The sequence below is a fragment of the Esox lucius genome, chromosome 12, assembly GCF_011004845.1.
Source record: "Esox lucius isolate fEsoLuc1 chromosome 12, fEsoLuc1.pri, whole genome shotgun sequence".
Taxonomy (NCBI): domain Eukaryota; kingdom Metazoa; phylum Chordata; class Actinopteri; order Esociformes; family Esocidae; genus Esox; species Esox lucius.
The window spans coordinates 13,868,569-13,885,341 of NC_047580.1; the positions used below are offsets into that span (position 1 = coordinate 13,868,569).

At 40.5% G+C, this 16,773-nt stretch overlaps 1 protein-coding gene across 10 annotated transcripts in view; it reads right to left on the minus strand.

The window, feature by feature from the left end:
* The window catches only part of ptpn11b (protein tyrosine phosphatase non-receptor type 11b), a 49,767-nt gene that overhangs the window by 14,315 nt on the left and 18,679 nt on the right, over positions 1–16,773 (minus strand). For 8 of the 10 annotated variants that reach the window (XM_010875796.3, XM_010875801.3, XM_034295925.1 and 5 more), the window contains exons 2-5: positions 14,598–14,720; positions 8,654–8,848; positions 7,749–7,941; positions 136–255 (exon numbers count right to left, since the gene is read on the minus strand). In XM_010875796.3, coding sequence (XP_010874098.2) covers positions 136–255; positions 7,749–7,941; positions 8,654–8,848; positions 14,598–14,720 — 631 coding nt within the window. The remainder of the gene's footprint in view (positions 1–135; positions 256–7,748; positions 7,942–8,653; positions 8,849–14,597; positions 14,721–16,773) is intronic. The other 2 variants (XM_034295926.1, XM_034295932.1) reach the window with 1 other exon arrangement.

A 16,773-nucleotide genomic window follows, 5' to 3' on the forward strand; every position in this document is an offset into this window, starting at 1 on the left:
CAACTGCTGAAGTAAAAAGTGCTTCATAAAATAAATCTGACTGACTGAAAACACGTTGATGCTTCCATTTCCTGAAAAGAGTCTGTTTCGGAAATGAGAGACTACCAAGATGTATCTCGGTCAGACATTATGCACCTGTTTGAGGTGAACAACGATCCCACTCTTCTCCACCATGGGGTTCTTCTTGTAGTGGTCCACCAAGTCAGTTAGGGTGTCAAACCTCTCGCCTCCTCCTACGTCATATTTCCCATCCTGCTGGAGCCACACATATATTGGTAGAGGGCACCTCGACATCAAGATGTTTTCAGACTAGCAGAGTATAACCCCTGAGGACAAAATATTGGCTGTTGTGGACCATAAGGTGATGTATCTCCACAAAGCTTTTTCTTTTATAATGGGATTGGTCAAGTAATGTTAGTTGAATAAATCAAGCAAAGGCTATGTAGATAAAAGAAATACGTTCACGTGGAGTAAAACGATAATATTTATGTCATCAGGTATATTTACGTAAATAACTATTTAGGCCACCAAGCAGACAAGTGTTTGGAACGGAGAGCTGTCCACAGAGAGTAATGAGAAGGCTTGCATTTCTACCTCACGTGTTTCCCTCTACTGTGGGATTCATAATAGATCCTACTCATTGAGAAGATTAGAAACGTCTAGTTGCCATTTAATTTCAAGCATGGATATTCCCAGGAAAGAGATTCACCATTTTAATCCAGTGGGTAAGACATCAAATGTAATTTTTTTTAATTAACCACACGTTCTGTCATTCTGTAAAAATAAATCCTCTCTCTTCTGTCCTCCTTTCACTCTCATCTCCTCTTTCCAATTACCTTTGGAGGCCAGAATGGACAGGGAAGGGGGTGAGAACATTTCTTTAAAAAAAGAATCCTTGCTTAGGTCAGGTTGGCTTTGAACGTCATTAAACGGTTAATTGGAGCTTTGACAGCCTGAAACCCTTTCATTTACACTTATTCATAATAACATTTAAATCTGAAGGAAGTAAAGTTTGAAATATATCAAGAAAGACCAGAGAAAAATAAGACATGGTTCACTGGCAAGCTTAGGGGGCTCTTACAATGAGGATTGCCACAGGGCCCTCGGTCTGCAAGATAGCCCAACAGCAGGTAAAGAATCCCCTGGAGGCAAGAACAACTCACCATCCACAAGGTTATAGTCAGCCTGGAAACACCATTTATCAGCAGTGAGTGCACACCTGGCTGGGAAGGCATACAACAGCGTAAAACAGACAAACCAAAGGCTTCCTAGCTATAGTGGACCATGCACTTCTGAATAAAAGAAATCACTTCTAATTTGATTTGATTAAAAGATTCCAAACTACTGAAGTCAGTTTCATTGTGGATGGCGATGAGTCAATGTCGAACTGGTGACCTGATCCAGTGACAATAATCTGGAACTTGATTAACACTGACAAAACTGTGGTGGCTGAATCTAGGATATTCAGCCACCATGAGATTGAGTGCTCAGATGTTAGTTCTCCTCTGGCAGACGGGCAGTAAAGGTCAATCATGAATGAAAAGTCATGCCACCTGAACAGTTTCACCATGCAATGACCCTCAGCAACCAGCCATCTGTCCCACAGAGAATAATAAGACTATACTCACCACTTCAAGCCATCTCCACACTGTAAATTTAATAGCAGCACTATACTTATAACTCTGCTCCTCTCCCTGCATCCAGATATACTATACTGAAACTGTAATGTGTACATTGTATCTCTTTGTTTTTTACACATCGTTTTTGTATTTTTGTCTTACAGATTCTTGCATAATGTTCCAGTATCTTTTTTAGCTGAATTTAGCTGATTTAGCTGCATATTAATCTGCTTTGGTCTTGTCAGTTCATCTGTAACACATGGTGTCGCTATTGCATTCTTTTGTGCTTTTGTTTCCAATTTGAGCTCAGCTTTTCTGTTCATCATTAGCATGTTCTCTTCTAATAAAATTAACATGAATGTCTTTAACCTTGCCAAGATCGGAAAGCATTGCTGTTTCTCTTAGTGCTCCTTCAAAGATTCCATTAACGGTGAAAGGTCAACCCCTTTTCCTGCCATCTCTCAGTGTGTTGAATGCATATTTTCCTACTTATTGATCCCTCCACATAAACATCAAAGTCACATAATTTAGCCAGTACTCTTAATACATTCACACAAGTAATTGTAGTCTTGTCTTTAGCCTGTCCACCTTGTATAAACTTGAGCTTTTCCAGTCCAATATTAATATTTTATAAAGTAGATATTGAGCATGGCTACAGTGCAAATTCAAAATTTTCTCCCAGGAAATTGGCAAAGATTCTCTATACTGCAATGATAAAACATACAGCAGCTTCTCTTTGTGGCTGCATGTGTTCCAATATAGAAACTAAGCTGCTTTATGTTTCTTTTCCAATCACTGTAATTCACCTTGTCTGAGACCTTGAGGTAAGTGTGTACAGTCCTTCATCTCTAGTCACAATCATTGTTGTAGTCTGTAGTCTGGTTTCTAACTTAACTTGGTTTTATTTATCATTTTAGAAATGCAACCACTAATCAAAAATTAAAAGATTATTCCAGAGAGGATGGGCCGGTCGGAAGTGAAGATGGGGAGTGGTTCACCACTCTGTTAAAGACAGTGCGGCAAATAATGTCACAATTCAAGAATGACGTACCACAATGTAAAATTGCAAAGAGTTGGGGGATCTCATCATCTACGGTACAAAATTACATTAAAAGATTCAGAGAATCCGGAGAAATCTCTGCATGCAAAAGACAAGGCCAAAAACCAGTATTGGATGGCTGTGATCTTTGGGCCCTCAGGTGGCACTACACTAAAAACAAACACGATTCTGTAGTGGATCATTGCATGGACTCAGGAACACTTCTGAAAACCATTGTCTGTGAACACAGTACATTGCAGCATCCACAAATGTAAGTTCAAACTCTAACATGCAAAGAAGAAACCATACAGTGGGGAGAAACAGCATTTTGCAGGTTTTCCCACTTACAAAGCATGTAGACGTCTGTAATTTTTATCATAGGTTTTCTTCAACTGTGAGTAACGGAATATAAAAAAAATCCAGAAAATCACATTGTATGATTTTTAAGTTATTCATTTGCAATTTAATGCATGACAAAAGTATTTGATCAGAAAAGCAGAACTTAACATTTGGTACAGAAACCTTTGTTTGCAAATACAGAGATCATACGTTTCCTGTAGTTCTTGACCAGGTTTGAGACAAAAAATCAGCAGTGTATCAAATACTTGTACTCCCCACTGTACTTGAGAATGCTATTCATAGACTCAGCATTCAAAATGGTCATCCACTCTAGGCTGGCCAACAAACTCCATGACCTGGGGATCAGCCATTCTCTCTGCAACTGGACTTTGGACTTCCCAACCAACAGACCCCAGTCTGTCTGTTTAACAAACTTCACCTCCTCCACCCTGATCCTGAACACTGGTGTTCCACAAGGCTGTGTGCTGAGCCCCCTCCTGTACTCCCTTTTCACCCACGACTGCATTCCTGTACACACAGTTCCAACACCGTTGTCAAGTTCACAGACGACACCAAGGTGGTAGGCCTGATCAGTGACAATGACAAAAGTCAGCCTACAAGGAGAAGGTCAAGCGCCTGGCAGCGTGGTTTGTTGATAACAACCTGGCCCTCAATGCAAAGAAAACCAAGAAGTTCATTGTGGATTACAGGAAGTCTAAAGGCTGCAGTCACGCCCCAGTTCTCATCAACGACACTGAAGTGGAGCGTGTGTCCAGCTCCAAATTCCTGGGTGTCCTCTCCTGGATCCTCAACACCTCAGCCCTGGTCAAAAAGGCGCAGCAGTGCCTGTACGTTTTGAGGAGTCTGAAGAAGGCCCATCTGTCTTTTAAGATCCTTGTGAACATTTACCACTGCACAATCAAGAGTATTCCGACTAACTGCGCCCCAGTGTGGCTTGGCGGATGCTCTGTTGCTGACCGGAAGGCCCTGCAACAGGTGAAAACCACCCAGCACATCACTGGTGCCCAGCTTCCATCCATTGTATCATCAAGGATCCTTCACATCCATGCCACAAAATGTTAGGTCTGCTAGGCTCCTACCATCAGGCAGGCAGTACAGTTTGTTTCGTTCCTGCACCAGCAGGCTCAGGAAGAGATTCTTTCAATCTACTGTAACCCTACTGAACTCTGTGACCTAGAGAACTCTGTGACCCATCACTAACTATACCCCCCGCTCTCAGGGACCTTGTTGCACTACTCCCTTTGTACTACTCTGACACTGCCTTGCAAAGTCTGATAATGGAAGTTTCCAGTTGTTACAGGTACGTGTCTACCTCAGGAACCTCACTGCTGCTATCCCTGCATTTCAGTTGCACATGCACCTTGCAAAAAGTATAATCTAATATAATCTACAGCAACAGGTCTCCCAAGTTCCTAAACACTTTGTTAAAAGAAGAGGTGATGCAACACAGTGGTAAACATGCCCCTGTCCCAAATTATTTGAAATGTGTTGCTGGCTTGATTTTGTGTTGCAGGCATGTATTTTTCAAAATGTGAAATGTATATTAAATACAGGGATAAATTATTTACAGTTTGCTGCATTCTGTTTTTATTTGCATTTCACGCAACGTACCAACTTTTTTGGAAACAGGGTTATATTTTAGATCTCTCTTCTAGCCACATGTTCATTCTTAGATTGATAATCTCATCATATATCCAAGTACAGTTGTGCACATACATTTGCATATCCTGGCAGAAATTGAAAATATGACTTATCATGCAAAACAAACTGTATTTTCTTGAAGGATAGTGATCATATGAAGCCATTTATTATCACATAGTTGTTTGGCTCCATATTAAATCATAATGATAACAGAAATCACCCAAATGGCCCTGATCAAAAGTTTACATACTATTGAATGTTTGGTCTTGTTACAGACACAAAAGGTGACACACACAGGTGAAAAGGGCAATTAACGGTGAATTTCCCACACCTGTGGCTTTTCAAATTGCAATTAGTGTCTGTGTATAAATAGTCAATGAGTTTGTTAGCTCTCACCAGGATGCACTGAGCTGGCTAGATCCTGAGCCATGGGGAGCAGAAAAGAACTGTCAAAAGATGTGACAACTGCGCCCTCTGCTGCCTCTCCTCCCCCTGCAGCAGACAGGCTCCAGCGTTCGACGTCACCGGCCTTCTGACACCACCGTCCATCTCATCATGCATTTCACCTGTGTCTCGTTTAGCGCACCTGGATCTCATCCTCATCATTCCACCGAGTATATATGTTCCCTCTGCTTCCCCTGTCTTTGTGTATTATTGTCTCTCTGTAATGAAGAGCAATGTTATGCTTCGCCATTTGCCACTATTAAACAAGAAAACACAACAAGAAGTTACGCTTCGTTCTCCTGCACCTCCTTTCACACTCGAAGCCGTGACAAAAGACCTGCGTAACAATGTATTTGAACTTTATAAAGATGGAAAATAATATTAAAAGATATCAAAATCCTTGCATATGCCAGTCAGTACAGTTCTATCACTTATTAAGAAGTGGAAAATTCAGGGATCTCTTGATACCAAGCCAAGGTCATGTAGATCAAGAAAGATTTCAGCCAAAACTGCCAGAAGAATTGTTCGGGATTCAAAGAAAAACCCAAAGGTAACCTCAGGAGAAATACAGGCTGCTCTGGAAAAAAACAGTGTGGTTGTTTCAAGGATGACAATACAATGATTCTTGATTAAAAAAACTGAGCTGCATGGTCGAGTTGCCAGAAAGAAGCATTTACTGTGCCAATGCCACAAAAAAGCCTGGTTACAATATGCCCGACAACACTTTAACACGATTCACAGCTTCTGGCACACTGTAATTTGGAGTGACAAGACCAAAATAGAGCTTTATGGTCACAACCATAAGCGCTATGTTTGGAGAGGGGTCAACAAGGCCTATAGTGAACAGAATACCATCCCCACTGTGAAGCATGGTGGTGGCTCACTGATGTTTTGGGGGGGGGTGAGCTCTAAAGGCACAGGGAATCTTGTGAAAATGTATGGCAAGATGAATGCGGCATGGTATCAGGAAATGCTGGCAGACAATTTGCATTCATCTGCACGAAAGCTGAGCATGGGACACTCTTGGACATCCCAGCACGACAATGACCCCAATGAACCCGCCTTGTTTTGTTTATGATTGTGCCATTCTGTTATGATCTACATTTGAATGTGAATCCCATAAGAAATAATTATGGGATTTGCCTGCTCTCTCATGTTTTCTTTACAAATGGCACATATATCACCAATTCTCCAAGCATATGCAAACTTTTGAGTACAATCTACTTTAACTACACCTCAGGCGCTATGCCCAACATTACATTTAGTCAAATGGGGTGACCGTGATTTCTTTTGTACTGTAATTGTAACTAAGTGATTTGTAAGTGGCTGACTGACAGTTGTCCATCTTTGGAATTGTATTATGGGACTGGTTGTTTCTGTCACTGGTTTAGCTGTGTCTAATATTTTTATTTTGCAGCTATATATGAACTATTCTTGGGTCACCTGCAGCTGCTGTAAGCAAGGAGGACAACTCCGATTGGCTTGTTGGGATAAATGTATGACAATGTGCTTGCTTCGTAAAAATGCCAACACATCAGCCTCAAAACATCAATACAAAAACAGAAATGACACAATGTATACACTCTTTGAAAGGTTTGGAAGTTGGTAAATGTATGCCTAGTCCTAAACTAAAATAATCAAGTTCAGTGAAGCTTTTTTGTCAAAGATTAGGCTTAATCTGTGTCTGCGAAACCACTATGACATTTATCTGGATGACAATTTAAACAACACAATTTACTATTCAGACTTGGAATGGGAACATATCGCTGCAAGAAAGGCGAGAAAGCAACATGCATTTGCTGCCCCTTGCCCTGTCAAAATATGTTATAAGTGTTCCTCATTACCTCCAAAGGTGATGGTAGATATTTAAAATGTTTAGCTCACACAGATCTGGCAACAACCACTGCATGACTTGGGCCGGAACGATCCGGAACAGCGTTAGGCAAACAGCATTCCGGTTCTTTTTTTAGGCAAGCCTTAATAACACATACATTTCTATGAACATAGTCTAATGTGCAGTTTTGTCAGTTCCTGCACTTATTTTATCCCAAGTCGAAGGCTGGCAACAACTCTTTAATTTACATAAAACTATTGTAGTGTAAATAGTGCCTTGGTCTTACGTAATTGCATTAGTGAGAACTCAGCATTTGAGATTAGTTGGAGCTCTGGGGAGATAACTACATGTTGGAAGGTCATATATAAGAGATTTCATGCTACCATGGTTTTATTTAGATTAACAAGACTTACAGTGATTTATAGTTTACAGTGTAAACGGATGGAAATGTCAATACCTTCCGAGGTAACATGAAATACTTTCCCGACATACTTCTGAGGAGTGAGTGGTGACGTAGAAAGCCTGGTTCTTAAAATGTATATTTCACGGAGGTTTGGATGGTACAGTGATTTACGACAAGTTACATCTAATCAGATATGTTAAAAAGGACAGATTATGTGGTTTTATAAAAATCTAGCCCACTAATACATTCCATAAGAAGTTCAGTGAGATTTACCATGCATCATATGTTCTACGTGTAATTAAAACAGAAGATGTAAAACAAAATAATGCTAAGTAGAAAAGGAAAACAACTGCACTCGTTTGAATACGTTTAAGAATGTAGCTTGTGTGAGGCCCTAGCTTTTCTTACCTGGTATCTAATCATGACATGGGTAACCTTTGTCTTGCGGTCCACATTCTCGTGCTTCTCCTCATTGGTGAGAACAGAGAGCACAAAGTCACCCGGTTTGCTCTGGCTCTCACGGACCAGGAAACTGCCAGGCTTGCCTTTATCCATGAGCAGCTTCTCAGCGTCGCGTCCGGAGAGGTGCCCATGGTACCACCTATTATAGAACAGTATTTAATTGGCCCTTTAAAACCCATAGCGGCTTCAACTGCCTCCCTTTAAATTACTGTAATGGCCACAAACAGCCTTTTCTCTTAACAATAGTATTTGTGTAAAAATCACAAAATGTATTAGCTAAAAACCTGCTACTGTATTTGGATATACATGAATAATTGCTTGCTCAGTCTCATAACAAAAACAGTTGTTGTGTTTAGCTGTATAGTAGGCCAACTAGTTGGATTTTTAGAGGGAGAATAGGGGTGAGGCGGAGGAAGAGGCTTAGGTTGGGATTCACATTGGGCTTCTGGGTTATAATGTATGTCCCCACAGGTATAGAAATTCCAAAAGTGTGTGTTTTCGACTCTTTGAGCTGGTGCACGTGATGCTGTTATTAACGTAGAAATCGGAATTGTGTGTGCTTCGGCATGTCTGTCTGTATGAGGACTGTTATGCGAATGTGTAGGAGGTTCCAGCAAGAGATCACAGCAGGTGTTTCATGGAGAAACCACAGAAACCACGCTCAACAGAGATCACACACTTTTCTTGGAACTTGATACAAACTGAAACAATGTATGGCGCAACATGCGAGCACTGAGACAATTTGTGACAATTTTAAAAGGGTGCATGTGTGTGTGTCATGCATGCACGTATTTGAGTGTGCAGGCGTGCATAACCGTATTTCATGGCAAAACCTGGGTGTGTGTATGTACCTCTCAGAGGTGGGGTCCTTGCAGTTGAGTGGGTACTTGAGCTCGATAACATCCCCATTCCTTTCTCTGAGGAGGTCCTGCTGCTCTGTGTAGTACTGGACCAGCTCTGCCAGCGTAGCAAACTTCTCCCCTCCATACAGGTCATAGTAATCCCCGGAGTTCTGGATCTTAATGTGGGTGACCTCATCGTTCCGCCTATCTCACACACACACACACACACATTATGGGTTAATTAAGCCCATACTGGGTGTACCCTTGTACCTACATTGACCAGCATACAAGTGGGAACTGTTGCCTATGATCACATGCCTGTAGTCTGTGCACTGTGCCTAAGGCATGTACACAGTAGGGGAGGAAGGAAAGTGTTATGTGACATATTCATTTGGAACAAACTACAAAAGACAATGCAACTGTAGAAGTTCAATCTATGATGGCATCCAGTGTTCTGACCCCTAGTGAAGCGCCACACCTCCTCAATGAAGCCATTTCCAATGTTTTAGATGCTTCATGTATTACCTGCTTCGTGTTTTAATGTGTTTTCAAAACGTGTGCGTTGCTATTTTTGCCTGGTCCCTCTCGAAAAATAGACTTTGTAAAGTGTAAAGACACAAACAGAAATACACAAAAAGGCATGCATGTATACACGCACACAAACGTCAGAGTTAGTCCTAGTGCAGACTGTTCTGATCATTATGTAACAGCTTGATACTACATGCATCAGATCATAGTTAGGTCGACTGAGGTTAGTGTTGCCACTGTACTGGGTGTGCACGCATGCGAGAAGAGCAAGAACAAAACACCAAGAAAGCCCACATGAAAATAATAGGTTGATGTGGTCACTGGTACCATGAACACACAATCATTTCTGCACGGTAGGAAACCGTTTGTTCATGAAATCTGTATGGAATTAAGATAAATTCCATCTAAGAAAAACCTTATCAGACAAGATTATCCCTCTATAATACCCTGTTGATTTCATATTACGGGCTTAAAAGAGATTGATTTGGAGTGAATATTTGAAAGCAACTGGTTTATGCTAAATGCAGCTGGCCAGACAGACCCACAGCCCAGACAGGTTCATACAACAGTCACTGCCACTTTACCCTGCCTATAAACACAGTATTCTACACATGCACACGGGACTGCAAACACACAACACATAAAAAATATATTATCAGTATTGAAAGTGAAGAACAAACCCGGTTTAAAGGAAAGCTACTTAATATGCTTTAATTTTCCATTATTCATTTTCCAGTGAAAATGTCAGAGCCATATCTTTCTGCAACATCAAGCAAAACCAACCTAAAAACACACGCTTTCTCTAAGTACACCTACACATGGAGAAGTCGGTTTTTGAGCATGCAGCAAACCACAACTCCCACTCCACACACTTTTACAAAAAAAGATAATGGCTAGCGATCTAACACCGGCAGTTAGGAAAGTGACAACACTGCACATCATGCAATCGGATCGCTAGTTTGAGTGCAATTAGCAAGCCCTCTCCCCGCAAATTGATGATCAAGTAACAGTAAAATAAAGTGTACCAAATCATATTTCTTTCCTTTTCTCCCTGTCTCTCTCACTACCATCTCTCTTTTTGTCATTCTCTAGCCTCCCCCTCTTTCCAACTGTGCTTCTAATCTCTCTCCATCCATTTCGAACCTGCACTCCCTGCTTCCCTGTAATTGTGTTATGAATGTTTGAGTGCCGCAGTATGCCTCCCTGTCTGAGTCTACTAATAGCCTGTAGAGTCTGCAGTGTGTGCATGTGTGTGTGCGCCTTTCGCGCACGAGCGTGTGTGTGTGTGTGTGTGTGTGTGTGCGCGCACATGCTCTGTGTTTTGTGGGAGTTTAACACGATTAACGACATTGCAATGAGCCAAAACCATCCAACTAGATATGAGGCCCACTGCAGATAAGATGGCCTCTTACACACTTAAAAACATAGCACACACAATCAACGTGTCATAAAGCATCTATAAGTCATAGTACCTTCTCTTTACGTAATACTTTCCATAACATTTCCATTGACGTGTACAGACAGACAAGCTGAGGGAGGCTTATGGGCTTGAAACGGGTGACATTTACCCGCAGCCTTTTGGCCAGGCATTTTCCGTCTCCATCTCAACCTCTCCTGACTCGATCACATGGAGGCGTGTCATGTGCCGATTATTCCTAAAAATATTTTATGAATAAGCAAGAGATCAATACATTTACACTATACGAGGTAATACCTATACATTTTAATGATATGGTATTACAATGACAATTTGCTTTTGAATGACTGAAGAGTGTTTCAGGTGTCATGTCCGAAAGTATTTTGTGGACAGAACTGGAAGGAATGATGGCCAAAGGTGGTGTTGAATTTGGAAAGGACCACTGTGTGAGGTTTCTACCAGTGTCCCTTTTTATTGGCTCGGCAGATATTTAGGAACAAGCAGAGGAAGACGGGAGACTTGCCTAAAAGGGAACTGTAGATGAGCTGGTGTGAGTCTGGTGTTGAGTGTGCAATGAGGGCCAGTGTGCCAGAGTTAGGAGTGTTGTAGTTATTGAGTCAGGATCACATTGATCAGTGTTCAATGACCAGCTTAATAATATAGTCATGTTACAGATACAGATGTTTGCTTGACACAACTGTGACACCTTGAATGTAAAAAAAAAAAAAAAAGCTTTTAGATGGATTTCCAACCATAATGACACCAGTGTACAGAATGTGGGTGCTGAAAACAAAGGATAAAACAGTACATCACCTTAGCCACATGTCTGTGGTAGTATTGAGTGAGAACACTATGCACTTATCAAATGAGATCAACATTTTATAGGTCTGTATTGCCAATACAGTTAATTGATTGGATCTATAAATAGCCAGACTGCAATGGAAATATGTCTAATGGAAGTAAATAGAGGCAACGTTATATTACCTAATACAGAGAGAAAATCCATTGGCAGTCCCAGCTAATGCTCTCTACAAACATCTCTACCCTCTGGGTTTAGTTAATAGGTGTATGGAGAATAAAACATTATACAAGAACATACACCACCGCTGAGAAAAAAATTAATTGCAGCCCATGTCCCATTAAAACACACTAAGACTTTTGCTCAGACAATTACATATGTAAGACAATAAAATCAACACTGGCCTTGGGCATTACAACCGGCCCCAACGTTTACTTAAAGATGCAGTCCAAGTATAATAGTGTAACTGAGGTAGCATTATAGTATAACTCAGGTAGTAAAATAGAATAATGGTACTTATAGATTATGCAATCAAACAAACTTATTACACATTCAGACCAAAACAGAAGGTTTAAAAAATGATTTACTATTTGCAAAAGTCCCAGGCTTTGACCAGACCTCCCTTTATATTATTTCAGATAACAAAAATCGTAAAATTCCCAACTGCCATCCAGCCAACAGAGTAGAGGGGGAGATAAGCACAACCAGAGTGGGAGATAGCACAACCCAGCAGGCAATTAGGACAAGACAAAGACAAGGACCCAACCTCATCCAACATCTAAAAACATCCTGGTTTGATAGACACTCTAATCACTTGGTAATGACTCTTAGTAATGGTTGTGTGTGTATTTTCGTTTAAAAGATAAAATTAGGACCAATAGTCCTTACAAGGACTGTAAAATATAAACAATTTGCCCTTCTTAGAAACAATTTGTCAAGAGGGGCTAATGTTAGAAATGGTAGGTTTAGGCAGTATGGATTAGGCTTAAGCATTAGAGCTAGCTTAAGTTTAGGCACAACTGTTATTCAGGTAAAGGTTAGGGATAAGGTTCGGGAACAAGGATTTTGGGGAATTCTTTTCTCCACAAGGATAGAAATAGAACGGTGTGTTTATGTTATTGAGAGTGTTTTTGGTATCAGTATGTGTTCGAGAGTGTGATGTGCGAGTGTACGTATGTGCAGGAGTAAGAGGCGGGTAGCTTCGTCTAGTAAACCATCACAGTCACACAAATGCCTTTGTTAGAAAATTGTGTATCCATTGCCTGTGCATAGCCAATTTTTTTTCGTCAGTGCATAGCCTATTTTTTAAACAGCAAAACATAAACTGCTGCTGATGCTAACAGTTAGCTTTCCCCCACCAACCTAGTCCAAAGTAGCCTCTGTGGTAGCCCAAGAGGGGGTGGAGGTCAGCGCATGGCCAACTGACACTGCGCTTCAGCAGTGGCTGTGGTCTGAACAACAACCAATCCACATACGTGGTTAACACACTCACAGGCAGTTAGGAACACCTCAGTCACCACAAAGCCACAAGCAGCAGCCGGGACAGGCCTCGACATGGGCCTTAACGTTATTAAGAAATACTGCCTGGTCTGACACTCACCACTGCTGCTGCCAGGCTAACATCCTTCTCTCTCTCCCCCCATCTCTCTCTCTACCTTGTTATACAGTATATTCTCTGCCCTCTTCTCCTTCACACACACACACACAGTCCCTCCCTCTCTCTCTTCCTCCCTTACACTCTTGCTACAGAGCGGCAAGGTTCTGGACCTTTTCCAGGAACCTGTCCGACTGATGAGCCTTGTAAAAGCTTCCGTTGCCAAAGCAGAGCCAATCTCTGTAGTCGTGCTGTGGGAAGTAACATAGAGGTTTACCAGAATTACATTTTGTATTTAGCTCCCACGTTGAATAAATATATTTATATGTACCTAAAATCTTTGACGTTTTTCCAAATAAAATACATTTTAGATAATTTTTTATATTTTTGGTTCAACAACTAAATTCACTGATAATTAATGTAAATGGAACAGAGTTGAATGTGAATATTTTTTAAAAGGAGGGCAAATAAATTAAATACAATTGAATATCACATGCTTCATTAACCATTGTTAAACGTCAAAAAACTAGTGACAAAAGGAATATCATATACACAGTAATACAAATAACATGAATTCACTTTCTCCACATTTTGTTCAGTTATAGACTTAATTTATAAGTGATTACATATTTTGCCATCAATCTACACAATACCCTATAATGACCACTGGAACAGTTTTGGTGGTTCCAAACTTCTTCCATATCACATTGGAGCCCATAGTGCTCCTGGGAACTTTCGATGCCTTAGCATTTTTTAGAACCTGTCAGATCTATGCCTTGACACATATCAGAGGTCCACAGAGAGCTCCTTGGACTTCATGGCTTGGTTTTGGTCAGGGAGGTTTTGGTACCTTGCATTTAGCCTAGAGTTTAATATGGGTTTTATTAGACCATAGAATCTTGTTTCTTATTGTCTTAGAGTCCTTTAGGTGCATTTTGGAAAACTCTCTCTGGTCAATCTATAATAAATTCCTGATTGGTGGAGTGCTGCAGAGATGGTTGTCCTTCTGGAAGGTTCTCGCATCTCCACAGCTCTATCAGAGTGACCATCAGGTTCTTGGACACATCCCTGACCATGGTTCAATGTCACTGTATCTGTCAGTGTACCTTTCTAAATCATGTCCAATCAATTCAATTTCCCACAGGTGGATTCCAATCATGTTTTAGAGACTTCTCAAAGATGTTCAAAGGACACTGGATGCATCTGAGCTTAAGGTGAAGTGTCATGGCATCATTGTGGGGTATGGTGTTTAGATTGATAGCAAAAAATATGTAATAATATTTTTCATAATATTCAGACATAAGTTTAGAATCACAATAACAACAATTGATGACCCAAAAGCAAGCCTCTCGCTTGCTCTCTAGCCAGATTGCTAACTGAGAAGTGATTATTTCTCATTTCAGTTTACCCTGTTATGCACAGATGACATGCAAATTCACTCATGTGTTCATTTAACCATTCAGCTGGCCTGAAGAGACAACGTTAGGAGAAAGCGATAGGAGAGCACCATGCTAACACACAGAATAAGCATGTAAATGTCCCCATTTTACTGCCAAATAACTCCCAACATATTTTTGGAATCAAAGATGTTAGCTGGGAACATGCAGGCCCTTACCTAACGGAGAGAGTAAAATCCCCTGGGTTGCTTTTGCTCGGCCGGGCTAAGAAACTGCCATGAACACCCCGTGTTAAGAGGAGCTGCTCTGCCTCGATTCCGGTGATGTTGGGATGGAACCACCTGTAAGAACAGAGAAAAAGTGTTAAGCAAAGTCCAGAGTCACTTAGCCGGAACAAATGTTTCTATATCCATCCCTGAAGGAATGAATGGCGTCAACTTTTTTTCCAGCCCAGCACTTTGTCCAAGAACAGTATAATCTGTTGTGATTATTTCCTAGTTAAAAATGTATTGATTTAGTTTCAATTACAGTAGTTAAATTCACATATTATATACAGTGAGAACTAACCATCTGGACAGCAGAACATAAACAATTACAGAACATATAATACCATCTTATTTCAGACAAAACTGAAGTCCCAAGACACGCAGGGATTGGCAAGGAATAATTAATTCGATATTCATTATAGATCTACCAGCAGAATGTGAGTTGGGTAATATAATTCATATGCATGTCTCTCCGATCTACCACAAATGACAATACATCTTTTTTAATCCAGTAATTTTCTTTGTGAGCTGGTTTCACAAGAGATGTTGCTGCTTTGGTTTCCTGCTGACTCAATTAAGTGAGGAACAGTAGAGTAAAAATTAAGAGACCACTGCAAATTGAACACTTCTGTTCCTCTCTCAAAACTTTCCTTTTCAACTTTTTTGGAAAGGAAAGAAAAAGGTGCAGTGGTCTCTTAATTTTTTCAAGAGCTGTATATGATCTGTTGCCAAGAAAACATTGAGCCTCGGCTAAGACATTACGGAATGTTTGGTCATGTGACTAAGTGTGTCAATAAAAATTATTGCGATCTGGCTCAAATTATTTCGATCAGACAATTATGTAGGCCTAATTGCCACAGACCTAGGCATAGCCTCTATGCTCAGTTTGCAAAGATTGTAAAGAGTTCATTCGGCTGACTAATTTAAATAAAAAACATTTGATGGATCATAAAGTTTGTGTTTTATTGCTGTTTAAATGTAGGCTATTATATGGCTATTTAAAACATAAGTCCGGTAGCTGTTCTATATGGCCGGAATTCTGGAATTTTAATGGCCATATTGGCTGTCAAAAAAAACTGTCTAGCCTAAACTCTGGCCCTGTCTTCCTCATTTGGAGCACGGACACCCAGCGCTTGACTTGGGCCGTGACGGTTCCAGAACGGTGTTCCATTACTTCTAATTTCAGGCAAAGAGCGTTCCATTTCCTTTTATAGACAAAAGAGCCATCTGGGAGGTCTGGGATAGGCTGCTTTAATGGAACAAGCCTTATTAACCATACATTTTGATGAACATTGTCTAATGTGCAATTTGTCAGTTCCTGCAGTTAGTTTATCCCAAGTCAAGTGCTGTGGACAGCTCTTCCTTGCTGTTATTGTCATCACCTGTGTTCCCTATCACAGTCCCTGTTGAAGTTCTTCCACCCCTCACAAATCTTGTTTGGATATTTGTTTGGATATGTTCTAGTGTAATATTGTTCTATTTTGTGTCTTGCTTTAAGTTTCTGTTCTTAAGCTCTGTTATGTGTAGTTACTAGGAATGTCACGAGAACCGATACTTCGGTATTGATGCCAGAATCCTGAGAACATGACGGTTCTTGTTTTTGTATAAGAATGGCATCACTTTTCATGGCATTCTGAAGAAGTTAGAGAAAGTAAGAGTTAGAGACATAGATTATGAAAATTGTAACAAAATAATATCTAAGTGTTTGGATATCCCAGTGAGCACACTTGGATCAATAAAGAAAAAAAAGAAGGGGTGGGACAGAAAGGAGGAATGAGTACGGGCAAAAAGAAAAGGTGGGAGTGGAGTAAATGGATGAAGTCTGAATTCCAACTACTAGTGCAATTCACCAGGACAAGACTACACATTTTGACAACTGTGTGCCTCAGTAATAGCCTTAAGTATATATTACCGTTCAAAAATATGGGGTCAATGTAACGGCTGCTTAGATATGTTCGGCCATGGCCGGCCATGGCCTTGGTCGTTAGATTTCTATGATCTGTTCTAGATTTTCTTCAGATTACCTTAACAAATTGTCAATTTGAATGCCATTGGTCTGCAAGGCTGAGATTGCTGCAAATCAAGGATTCTTTGGTGAAAGTTTAAAGGACAGAATTACTATTTCAAT